The 12,132-nt window shown below is 46.5% G+C and overlaps 1 protein-coding gene across 1 annotated transcript; it reads right to left on the bottom strand.

Annotated features, from left to right (window-relative positions):
- Positions 1–5,242: 5,242 nt before the first annotated feature.
- On the bottom strand, positions 5,243–12,121 carry GINS3 (GINS complex subunit 3). The gene is made up of 3 exons (XM_060788213.2): positions 11,897–12,121; positions 9,258–9,491; positions 5,243–6,803 (listed from the first exon to the last, which is right to left on the bottom strand). The coding sequence occupies exons 1-3, from the start codon at positions 12,065–12,067 to the stop codon at positions 6,573–6,575; spliced, it is 636 nt and encodes a 211-aa protein (XP_060644196.2). The 5' UTR covers positions 12,068–12,121; the 3' UTR covers positions 5,243–6,572.
- Positions 12,122–12,132: the final 11 nt, after the last annotated feature.

Genomic DNA, 12,132 nt, shown 5'->3' with positions numbered 1-12,132 from the left:
TGACACAAGGCACGGAAGGAAGGCTGGCCTGGCATCAGAGAATCCTAGAGTTGGAAGAGTCCTCGTGGGCCATCCAGTCCAACCAAATTCTGCCAAGAAGCAGGAATATTGCATTCAAAGCACCCCCGACAGATGACCATCCAGCCTCTGCTTAAAAGCCTCCAAAGAAGGAGCCCCCACCAAACTCCGAGGCAGAGAGTTCCACTGCTGAACAGCTCTCACAGTCAGGAACTTCTTCCTCATGCGCAGGTGGAATCTCCTTTCCTGAAGTTTGAAGCCATTGTTCTGTGTCTTATTCTCCAGGGCAGTAGAAAACAAGCTTGCTCCCTCCTCCCTATGACTTCCTCTCACATATTTATACATGGCTCCCATCATGTCTCTGAAGTCGAGGAGGAATTTAAAAGGGTCTCGCCCTGAAGGAGAGACCCCTGCGGACCGAGCAAAGAGGGCTCGCTACTTTGGTGAGCAAAAGAAAGGAGAAGCTGCAATTTTTGCATGGACAATAAAAAAGGATCGTGTCCTTTGGGGCTCGGAGTTGTCCCCCCAGGGGAGGTGGTCGCTTGGCATTAATGATCCTATCTCAATAGGACAAAGGAGGCCTTTGGAAAGCCACACTTTGTCCTGATCTGTTACTCATTCAAACCTTCCTCCACTAAAACTTCAGCCAAGATTGCCTCATTGTTTCCTTATCTCAGCACCAGGAAAATCTGGATTTTGGCAGGCTTGCCAGTCTTCAATGTTTATTGCCACCAAAGACAATAGGCTGGCTTTTGGGAATTTCCCTACGTTCCCAAAAGAATCTCACAAAGTTGAAGGAAGCGCCACCGAGATGATTTTATTGCGATCCAGCTGGAAAGGATGAAAGCCTTCGACAATATATATAATATTGATAATAATATTGTAATGTAATACAATATAATATTACAATATAATATATTGTAATATTACAATATAATTGTATAGTATAATATAGTGATGTATATCACTGATATTGCTATACATCACTATATTAGTCATGATATAATGTATTGTGTGTGTGTGTGTGTGTGTGTATATATATATACACACACACACACACACACACACACACACCTCTACAGCTGGGAGGAGGCTTGGCCGCCTCCTGAGTGCCTGGGCCAATCACTGGTCTTCTGCTGCCTCGGCGTCCTGACGAATCAGGAGAGAGGGAGGCGGGACAAGAGGGAAACAATGCATTCTTGAGTGGATTATGGTGATATGAAATGTCCAAGCAACCAGCAAGTCTTGGGGGGGGGGGGGGGGCGCGGAGAGCCAGCCTTTTCTATTGTCTTTGAATGGCTGCAATCAATGTTGATGCCTGCCAAGCCTGCCATAACCCGGATTTTTCCAGTGCTGAGATATAGAAACAATGAGGGGATTTTAGCTGAAGTTTCAGTGGAGGAAGATCTGAATGAGTAACAGATTAGGACTAAGTGTGGCTTTCCGAAGGCCTCCTTTGTCCTATTGAGATAGGATCATTAATGCCAAGCGACCGCCTCACCTGGGGGGACCAACTCTGAGCCCCAAAGGTCACGATCCTTTGTTATTGTCCATGCAAAAAGTGTCTTTTGATAAGGGTTTTTTTCAACTGAGGATTTCCTTCTTTCCAGGGTCATGGAGGTGGCTTCTTATATTTTTATACATTTTTCAATAAAGGGGAATTGGGCAAAAAGGTCAGGAAAAGGTCAGGGAGGAATATATAGAAATATAGAAATTATGTTATAGAAAACATACCCACTTATCCCTCCCACCAGAGTCCCATAGAAATTCAAGAGAGCACATAAGTGTAAAGACATCTGTGTGTTTAGTTAGTTATTCTCCAGGGCAGCAGAAAACAAGCCTGCTCCCTCCTCTCTGTGGCTTCCCCTCACATATTTATACATGGCCCTCATCATGTCTCCTCTCCGCCTTCTCTTCTGAAGGCTAAACATGCCCAGCTCTTTAAACCGCTCCTCATAGGGTTTGTTCTCCAGACCCTTGCTCCTTTGAGTCACCCTCCTCGGAACACAACAATGTATAGAAAGGCACGGGCGATTTTGGTGTTGTTTTGCTGTTGTTTTTTTGCAACAAAAAAGCCCACTATATGGTTCAGATGTGGATGGCACTTTCACCATTTGGAGCCATATTCACTGTATTGGGTTGTTGTAGGTTTTTTCAGGCTATATGGCCATCTTCTAGAGGCATTTTCTCCTGACATTTGAATGAACAAAATCTGGCTACCAATATTAAAAGCTCTAAAATTGCAACAGCAAAACAACAGAGGGGAAGCAATCAGGCACATCTAATGACCTCCCAACAAAAGATTGCCCCAGGCACTGCCAGGCCATCAAGTTGAAACATTCACACCTAGCTCCAACAGACAAGAGTTCTTTGTCCCACCCTGGTCATTCCACTGATATATAAAACAATTTTCCTAGTTCCAATAGACCTCACTACCTCATAGGATGCTTGCCATAAATGCAGGCAAAACATCATTAGAGAATGCCTCTAGAACATGGCCATATAGCCCGAAAAAACATACAACCCAGTGATTCTGGCCATGAAAGCCTTCGACAATATTATGGATTTAATTGCTTTTAACTCATGTATGTTTATTTATTTATAGCATTTACATTCCGCCCTTCTCCTCACCCCGCAGGGGACTCCGGGCGGACTACAGTGCACACATATATGGCAAACATTCAATGCCAATTTTTGACATACAAACATATACAGACATAGACAGAGGCTATTTAACTTTTTTGGCCATCAGGGGAGCTGTCGCTTTCATCGCCCATCTGCGACGCTGATGAAGCACTTCCGCATTCCCCACATGCTTCCCCACTGGAATGCTTTGCTGGAATCTTCTTTATGGCCTCATAAATCAGTTAATTTAGCCTCCCCACACTTTAATGTAAGGGCAAAGTTCCCAAGATCCAAAGGCAAAAACATGAAGCATAATCCCTTAGCAATGGTCAAACAAAAGTCCATGGTAAACAGCTGAAAACAAGACCCAAACCCCAGAATCAGGAAGCCAGAAGCGTGCTGCTAAAAGCCAAAGAAAATCCCCAGAAGTTAACATGGGAAGAGCAATGTTGGACTGACAAAGACTGCCTGTCAGCTACAAGACTAAATACCCTTTGCGAACATGAAAGCATTGCGTTGCCCTTTTTAAGGTGGTACCAGGCATGTAGCCGGGGGGCTTCAGCCCCCCCCCCCCCAAATTCTCATGGTGGTCCACAAAAAGGCCTTACTGGTCCATTATTTAAACTGTTATGTTTATTCATATCATGATCTGATCACCATACTCAATATATCCCATACGCATGGGAGTATTGGGGTAACGATACAAAAGGTTTGCTAGGGTAGACCCTCTTTCACTCAGACTCAGCCCCCCCCCCGAAACAAACTCAGCCTCCCCCCCCCCCCCCCCGAATCGAAATCCTGGCTACGGGCCTGGGTGGTACCTAATTTTCCTACTTGACAGATGAAACTGTCTTTCGGGTTGCAAAGGTCGACAACAGGCTACACACTCCAACCTGGGCAGGCTTCGAACTCATGACCTTTTTGGTCAGAGTGCTCTTAATGCAGCTGACACTCAGTCTGCTGCGCCACAATCCCGGTGCTGAAATGGGCTGGATAGAAATAATGTAAATAAATAAATAATAATACATTTCTCGTCCGGGATTTTGACATTTTGTAGGATTTCTCCTGTCATTTCTAGTTGATTTTTTTCCTCAACATGAGGCTTTGAGGAAATGAGCCACAGATGGTTCTCGCAATCCGAGGGAACAAAAGGAGGAGGAGGAAGCGGGGAGAGTTTTCCTCCCCAAAGAACCTGGATGTCAACAAAGCAGCCTTCTCTGGTTGCGTACATCCAAAAAGCAACCCCGTCTAAGATGTCGGGAAGGGGAAAGCCAGGAATCAAATGAGAAAACCCTAATCTGTCCAATCCCTCTGAAGCGGATGAGGCCGCAAATTGGAAGATCAATGGCGGGAGGGTTTAATTACACCCGGTTTAGCCCTTAAACCCAATCAGGATTACACGAAGGAGCCATCTGGACTCAGACAACCACTGCAGGGCTTCTCGGACGGCGTTGCAAGGAAATCCGTAGGATAATAGATCCCATGGATTTCTTCATCAAGTGATCCTAATTAAAATCGTAAAGGGAACCCAAAGATTGGAAGGGATTCTATCCAAAATGGAGTTGTAATTAAAACTCTGCCAAGGTCCATGACTTTGGAGGGTGGCAGGAAAGGAGGGACGCCTCCCAGATGTATGTTTCCCAGGTTACCCATGTTAACTTCTGGGGATTTTCCTTGGCTTTTCGCAGCACGCTTCTGGCTTCCTGAGTCTGGGATTTGGGTCTGGTTTTTAACTGTTTACCATGGACAATGTTGTCTGACCATTGCTAAGGCATTATGCTTCATGTTTTTGCCTTGACCACATTTCTGTGTACGAACCCAAGCGATCTCTTCGATCATCTGGAGAGGCCCTGCTCGCACTCCCACCTCCTTCGCAGGCACGATTGGTGGGGACGAGGGAGAGGGCCTTCTCGGGGGTGGCCCCCCGATCCTGGAACTCACTTCCCAAGGACATCAGGCATGCCCAACTCTGGCAATCTTTAGGAGCCTGAAAACGTGCTTGTTCCAGTGTGCCTGCCCAGAATAAGGAAAATTCCCAGCAATATGCCCTCAAATTCACTTTACGACTGGTTTAGGACTGACTGTGCTCCCTCATCTCTCTTTAAAAACCCTCCTAGCAGATATATCCTTCCTTGTTCATGCCCAGCGTTTATTTTTTAATTTTTAAACTGTTACATTTGGCCCGGCCATAGGTTTTTAAATCCTTGTGTGTGTTGTGACTCAGCTTGACTCTGAGTCTGAAGCTGAGCTGTTTGGGCCTGTCTGAGCCTGACTTCCTGCAGGATGAGGAGAAGGCTGATGGTTTATAGATTCCTGTACATGTTTCAGACGGAGCTGATAGTGTGGCTGCTGAAGGAGAAACAGCAAGTCAGTTCCCCGGGGAAAGGAACGTTCCTTTCGTTAAAGAGACTGATAGCGAGAGTGAAATCCCACACGGCCAGGTGGAGGATCCGTCCCAGCTGGACCCAGATAAGGGGTTGCGTAGCCTTACAGATAATGAATTAATGAGCAGACAAGATCATTTGCAATTAAGGCTTCGGAGAAGCACTCACTTGGTCAGCAAGCGAGAAGCCAAAGGTGCCAAAGGTCAACGCAATGCTTTCATGTTCACAAAGGGTATTTAATCGTGTAGTTTTTGTCAGTCCAACATTGCTCTTCCCATGTTAACTTCTGGGGATTTTCCTTGGCTTTTCGCATCACGCTTCTGACTTCCTGAGTCTGGGATCTGGGTCTTGCTTTCAACTGTTTACTATGGACTTTTGTTTGTCCATTGCTAAGAGATTATGCTTCATGTTTTTGCCTTTGGATCTTGGGAACTTTGCCTTTACATTTAAGTTTCTGTTTTGCCTATGGAACTATTGCATTTCTATTTCTTTGTTTTGATTTCGCTTTTCTCAATAAACTACAAAAACCTACAGCCTTGGTGTGGTGCTGTCTGGAGCAAGGTGAAAACTACCCTGAGTTGCAACAGTCTCTAGTTTTATAGTTTTTGTTTTGCTTTTATGGTTTTTATGTGTATTATGATGTGGGTTGTTGTAGGTTTTTTCAGGCTCTATGTCCATGTTCTAGAGGCATTCTCTCCTGACGTTTCGCCTGCATCTATGGCAAGCATCCTCAGAGGTAGTGAGGTCTGTTGGAACTAGGAAAACGGGTTTATATATCTGTGGAATGACCCTAAGTTGCAGCGGTGTGTTACTGTTTATTGGTTATTGTTTATATGTGATTTATATTAATTGTATTGTATTTATTGTTTTTGTTTATTGCTTTTGTTTATTGATGTACCATTGGGCTTGGCCTCATGTAAGCCGCTCCGAGTCCCTTGGGAGATGGTGGTGGGGGATATATAAAACTTTATTATTATTTATTATTATTATTAAATTCCCATAGAAACAGCTTCTAACACGACTGGGAATGTTCAGGCTGTGGGACCATTAAGAAGGCTCTTTTTGAGAAAAGCTTACTGGGAAAAGAGTCATTTGGATAGATTTTGGATAGATATTACTCCAAAGCATGGAGAAACACGCTTAGATGCCTCCTGCCAAGGAAAAAGGCCGACGAGAGCAAATGCCGGGGCAGGAAGAGCAACAAGTGATCCTTCAAACTCCCATAAGTCCCAGCCAACATGGCTGACAGGGAAGGAAGACAAGTACACCGGTCCAAAAACAGATTCAGAGGGTCAAGTGTTTCTTTGACCAAAAATGAACCCCAGAAAGAGTAAAAACAATCCCAACTGATGTCCGCAAGCAAACCCAGTTGCGTGGACACCTTAAGAGAGACACTAAAACATTAAATCCTTTCTGAAATGTTTCTGCTCCGGCCAAGACTGCATCAGAGCATCTTCAGGCGAAGAGGGTTCAAGCCGAACCATGCCGTGATTCCCTGTTGGGTTCTAGACGAGCCAAGACAAGGGTTCAAGGTCCGGCAGCCCCTCAGGCGTCCAGCTCGCTGTGCTTCCTCTTCCTGTAGTTCTGGACCAGGCTGGAGGCCGTGATCTGGGAGGCCTGCCCCATCTCCCAGCCCTGGAAGTCGTTCAGCCCCTTCTGCCCGGCCCGGAACAAGCCCCGCTCCATCTCGTCCAGCCGGGCCACTAAGGCCGACGTGTCCTCATTGAAGGCGTTCTGGGAGGAGTCCATGATGCGGCGGAAGCGGCTGATGAAGGTCTACAAGAGAAGGGAGAGAGTCAGAACAGCCTAGGGTTGGGCAAGCTTCAGCCCTCCCACAAGGTGTTTTCTACTTCAAATCCCACAATTCCTATCAGCCATAGAGCTGTTTGACAGTGGAATCTGTTGGGCAAATGGGCTTATTAACTAAAGACCCTCCTCATGAATGCACAGCGGAGGAACTTAGCAGCAGCAGCAGTGTGACCCAGCACCAGTAGCTCAAAGTGATAAAAAGAACAAAAACACACAGAGCTATGTTATCTCTTCCTCTGGAGCAAAATAACATGGTTGTACTATTTACAAGAACAAGGTCTCAATAACACAAACTTCCTTCTTTGCTTCCACGGTGGGCTTCTTTCTCATGCAGGTAAACAGCTTTGCTCTCACAGAGGCTCCTCTCACAATGGAATTTCACAAGAGCTTCACACAGTAGCTTTACACACAAGGCCTTCAACCTGGGGCTGCTTTCACAGAAGCTTCTCACACCAGGCCTTCTAACACTGAGGCCTACCTCCCAATGAGACCTTCTCCCACTGAGAGCTCTCTCAGACTGAGGCAAGCTAACACTGAGGCCTACCTCACACTGAGGCCTACCTCACACTGAGACCTTTCTCCCACTGAGGCTTTCTCCCACTGAGGGCTCTCTCAGACTAAGGCGAGTAAACACTGAGGCCTACCCATACTGAGACCTTTCTCCTACTGAGCCCTTATCCCACTGAGGGCTCTCTCAGACTGAGGCAAGTAAACACTGAGGCCTACCCATACTGAGACCTTTCTCCTACTGAGTCCTTATCCCACTGAGGGCTCTCTCAGACTGAGGCGAGCTAACACTGAGGCCTACCCATACTGAGACCTTTCTCCTACTGAGCCCTTATCCCACTGAGGGCTCTCTCAGACTGAGGCGAGCTAACACTGAGGCCTACCCATACTGAGGCCTACCTCACACTGAGGCCTTTCTCCCACTGAGGCCCTTCTCCCACAGAGACCTTTCACAGACTGAGGATTACTAAGCTACAGGCACACCTGTTTATATTGAACTATAGTTTTTGCTGAGTCATGGCACTCTTTCAGTGCTTGACTCACATTTTTGTAATTAAAAATACCTAGTTAACTTTTAATATTTGCTGCTGCTTTGGAGTCTAATGGAATTTCCATATCTGGAAGAGCTTAGAGTCTGGGTGGCCCTCAGTCTGTGAAAGGTCTCTGTGGGAGAAGGGCCTCAGTGTGAGGTAGGCCTCAGTTTTCGCTCGCCTCAGTCTGAGAGAGCCCTCAGTGGGGAAGGCCTCAGTGGGAGAAAGGTCTCAGTGTGAGGTAGGTCTCAGTATGGGTAGGCCTCAGTGTTTACTCGCCTCAGTCTGAGAGAGCCCTCAGTGGGAGAAGGCCTCAGTGGGAGAAAGGTCTCAGGGTGAAGTAGGCCTCAGTGCTAGAAGGCCTGGTGTGAGAAGCTTCTGTGAAAGAAGCCCCAGGCTGAAAGCCTTGTGTGTAAAGCTATTGTGTGAAGCTCTTGTGAAATTCCAGTGTGAGAGGAGCCTCTGTGAGAGCAAAGCTCTCTTCCTGCCTGGCACGAATAAGGTTGGCTGGCCCTTGGGGCCTCTCTCTCCCAACTTTAGGATCCAATAATAATAATAATAATAATAATAATAATAATAATAATAATCTTTATTTATACCCCGCCACCATCTCCCCAATGGGGACTCGGAGCGGCTTACATGAGGCCAAGCCCAAACAACAATTATAATAAAGAAAAACCAAAAACGCAAACCGAAAACACAAATAATAAACAGTAACATAAAACAAATACATAACAATACATGATTTTAAAATGTGAGTTGCTTTGAACTGATGATGGGAACGACAAAAGAGGCTGGAGGGAGGCCGATCAGAAGCAAAGGGAAGGCTTCCGAGGCCACAGTGGTGCAATGGGTTAAACCCTTGTGCTGCTGAACTGCTGACCTGAAAATTCGCAGTTTGAATACACGGGACGGGGTGAGCTCCCACTGTTAGCCCTAGCTCCTGCCAACCTAGCAGTTTGAAAATGTGAGTAGATCAATAAGTACCGCTTCGGCGGAAAAGGGCAAAAGATGCTCCAAGTAGTCATGTCGGCCACATGATCAGAAGGTGTCTACAGACACAGGCTCCTCAGCTTGGAAACAGAGAAAGAGCACCGCCTCCTGAGCCGGAAATGAAAGGAGAAGCCTTTGCCTTTGTCTGTGTATTTCGCATTGTAACAAGGCATTGAATCTTTGCCTGTGTCTGTTTATATATTGCAATCTGCTCTGAGTCACCTCGGGGAGAAGGTCGGAATATAAATCAAGTATTATTATTATTATTATTATTATTAAATATTATTATTAAAACCGCTCTGAGTCCCCCTCGGCTTGAGAAAAGCGGCATACAAATACTGTAAATAATAATAATAAATATTATTATCCTGCAACTAAAGTGTCGTTCTACCTGCAGGATCGTCTGCGCGAGTTCTGCATTTTCAGGACTGTCAAAATTCAGCATCTGGGAGCCGAAGGCATAGTAGTAGGGCCCCAGCTTGTGCAGGTCCACCACGTTGGCGTCAGCACTGAAGACGGTCCGCCAGCTCTCCTTGTAAACAGCCGGCAGCTCCACCGAAATGATCCTCTGCTTGTTGTCGTAGAGGCCTTTGGCCAGCCACAGCGGCAGCTCCAGTTTTGTGCCCTGCAAGCCACAGGAAAGGGGAAAAGAGGCAGAAAAGTGAATACCATACTTCATCGCATAATAGTTGCACCCCCATTGGGGGGGGGGGGGGACAGCGGCAAAATTGTATTTTTATTTTCCTTGCATAATAGTCGCACCCCCATTTGGGGGGGGGGCAGCGGCAAAATTGTATTTTTATTTTCCTTGCATAATAGTCGCATCCCCATTTGGGGGCCCAGCAGCAAAATTGTATTTTTATTTTCCTTGCATAATAGTCACACCCCCATTTGGGGGGGGGGCAGTGGCAAAATTGTATTTTTATTTTCCTTGCATAATAGTTGCATCCCCATTTGGGGGGGGGAGAGGCAAAATTGTATTTTTATTTTCCTTGCATAATAGTTGCATCCCCATTTGGGGGGGGGGGGAGAGGCAAAATTGTATTTTTATTTTCCTTGCATAATAGTCGCACCCCCATTTGGGGGCCCAGCGACAAAATTGTATTTTTATTTTCCTTGCATAATAGTCGCATCACATTTGGGGGGGCAGCAGCAGCAAAATTGTATTTTTATTTTCCTTGCATAATAGTCGCACCCCCATTTGGGGGGGCAGCGGCAAAATTGTATTTTTATTTTCCTTGCATAATAGTCGCACCCCCATTTGGGGGCCCAGCGGCAAAATTGTATTTTTATTTTCCTTGCATAATAGTCACACCACCATTGGGGGGGGAGGCAGTGGCAAAATTATAATTATATTTTCCTTGCATAATAGTCGCATCCCCATTTGAGGGGGCAGCAGCAAAATTGTATTTTTATTTTCCTTGCATAACAGTTGCATCCCCATTTGGGGGGAGTGGCAAAATTGTATTTTTATTTTGCTTGCATAATAGTCGCACCCCCATTTTGTGGGGAATTGACAAGGGCAAATGCAGTAGTATTATCTGCTAGGATACGGAGCCCCCGGTGGCGCAGTGGGTTAAACCCCTGTGCCGGCAGGACTGAAGACTGACAGGTCACAGGTTCGAATCCGGGGAGAGCACGGATGAGCTCCCTCTATCAGCTCCAGCTCCTCATGAGAGAAGCCTCCCACAAGGATGATAAAACATAAAAACATCCGGACGTCCCCTGGGCAACGTCCTTACAGATGGCCAATTCTCTCACACCAAAAGCGACTTGCAGTTTCTCACATCACTCCTGACATGACCAAAAATAAATAAATCTGTGTTTCTCAGCCTGGGGGTCGAGACCCCTGGGGAGGTGCCAGAGGGGTCACCAAGGACTTTTCTGTTGGTCATGGGGGTCTCTGTGTGGGAAGTTTGGCCCAATTCTATCGTTAGTGAGGTTCAGAATGCTCTCTGACTGTAGCTGAACTATAACTCCCAGTAACAACAACTCTAAAATGTCAAGATCACATTTGGGCATATGGAGTATTCATGCCAAGTTTGGTCCAGATCCATCATTGTTTGAGTCCACAGTGCTCTCTGGATGTAGGTGAACTCAAGGTCAATGCCCACCAAACCCTTCCAGTAATTGCTGTTGGTCGTGCGAGTTCTGTGTGCCAAGATTTTTTTATTTTTTTATTATTTACTTTACTTATATACCGCTGTTCTCAGCGCGAAGGCGACTCACAGCGGTTCACAACCAATAAAAACAACAATAATTCAATGCAACATATATCAACAATTAACAACTTAACATATTACCCAATCAATAAACACTTACTACAATAACCGATCACAGTCGTCTCATTATCAAAAACATAATCCAGATTCGTCATCCATTGTTCCATTCCTATGTTCATTACCAATCACTGCACTAATTATTTGAACGCCTGCTCAAACAGCCAGGTCTTCACCTTTTTGCGGAATACCATTAGAGATGATGCTAGCCTAATGTCCGTAGGAAGGGCGTTCCACAGCCGAGGAGCCACCACCGAGAAGGCCCTATCTCTCGTCCCCGCCAGCCGAGCTTGAGAAGCAGGCGGGATCGAGAGCAGGGCCTGGTTCAATCCCGTCGTTGGTGGAGTTCGGAATGCTCTTTGATTTTAGGTGAACTATAAATCCTAGCAACTACAACTCCCAAATGACAAAATAAAAAAAAATTGGGTGATAGTCACTCCTTGTGTTGTGAGATGTTTTGTTGCCAAATTTGGTGTGATTTCGTTCATTGGTTCTGTTGTTTTTAAGGAACTCCTTATGCATTTATATATAGAGAGAGATATGATACAGATATTGTACTATGCGAATAATATAATATATGGTATGTATATATATCTTGTAAGCCTCTCTGAGTCCCCTTCAGGGTGAGAAAGGCGGCAGAGAAATGTCAATGAATGAATGAATGAATGGCTGTGGGTGTCTCCAGGGAGGACTTCCGGTGTGGCGCGCGGGGCCTGCCGGGAGTTGTAGTCCCGTGCTGTTCTCTGCTCACCTCAGGCAGGGCGTCGAGCGGGGCCTTTCCGAGGGCGAGGGCCAGGCGCGGGAGGGCGGCCTGGGCGCGGCAGGGCATCCGCTCGTGGGACATCAGCAGGTCCGGCAGCGAGAGGAAGCTCTCCTCGGGGCCCAGCCCCGGCTCCACCGCCGAGTAGGCCTCCGCCGACATGGCGCCTCAGTTTCAAATCCGCGCATGCGCAGACGCTTCTCCCGACGCCCCTCCCCTCTCGGCCC

This window comes from Anolis sagrei, chromosome 8, assembly GCF_037176765.1.
Source record: "Anolis sagrei isolate rAnoSag1 chromosome 8, rAnoSag1.mat, whole genome shotgun sequence".
Classification (NCBI taxonomy): domain Eukaryota; kingdom Metazoa; phylum Chordata; class Lepidosauria; order Squamata; family Dactyloidae; genus Anolis; species Anolis sagrei.
Note: the sequence above shows the minus strand (reverse complement) of the source record. Positions and strands in the feature narration are given on the sequence as shown.

Bases quoted from the DNA above. Each gene is read 5' to 3' on its own strand.
- GINS3 (XM_060788213.2), bottom strand. From the start codon at position 12,067: ATGTCGGCGGAGGCCTACTCGGCGGTGGAGCCGGGGCTGGGCCCCGAG. The intron at 9,492-11,896 runs GTGAGCAGAGAA...TGTGGCTTGCAG, and splicing joins CGCTCGACGCCCTGCCTGAG to GGCACAAAACTGGAGCTGCC. The intron at 6,804-9,257 runs GTAGAACGACAC...CTTCTCTTGTAG, and splicing joins TCGCGCAGACGATCCTGCAG to ACCTTCATCAGCCGCTTCCG.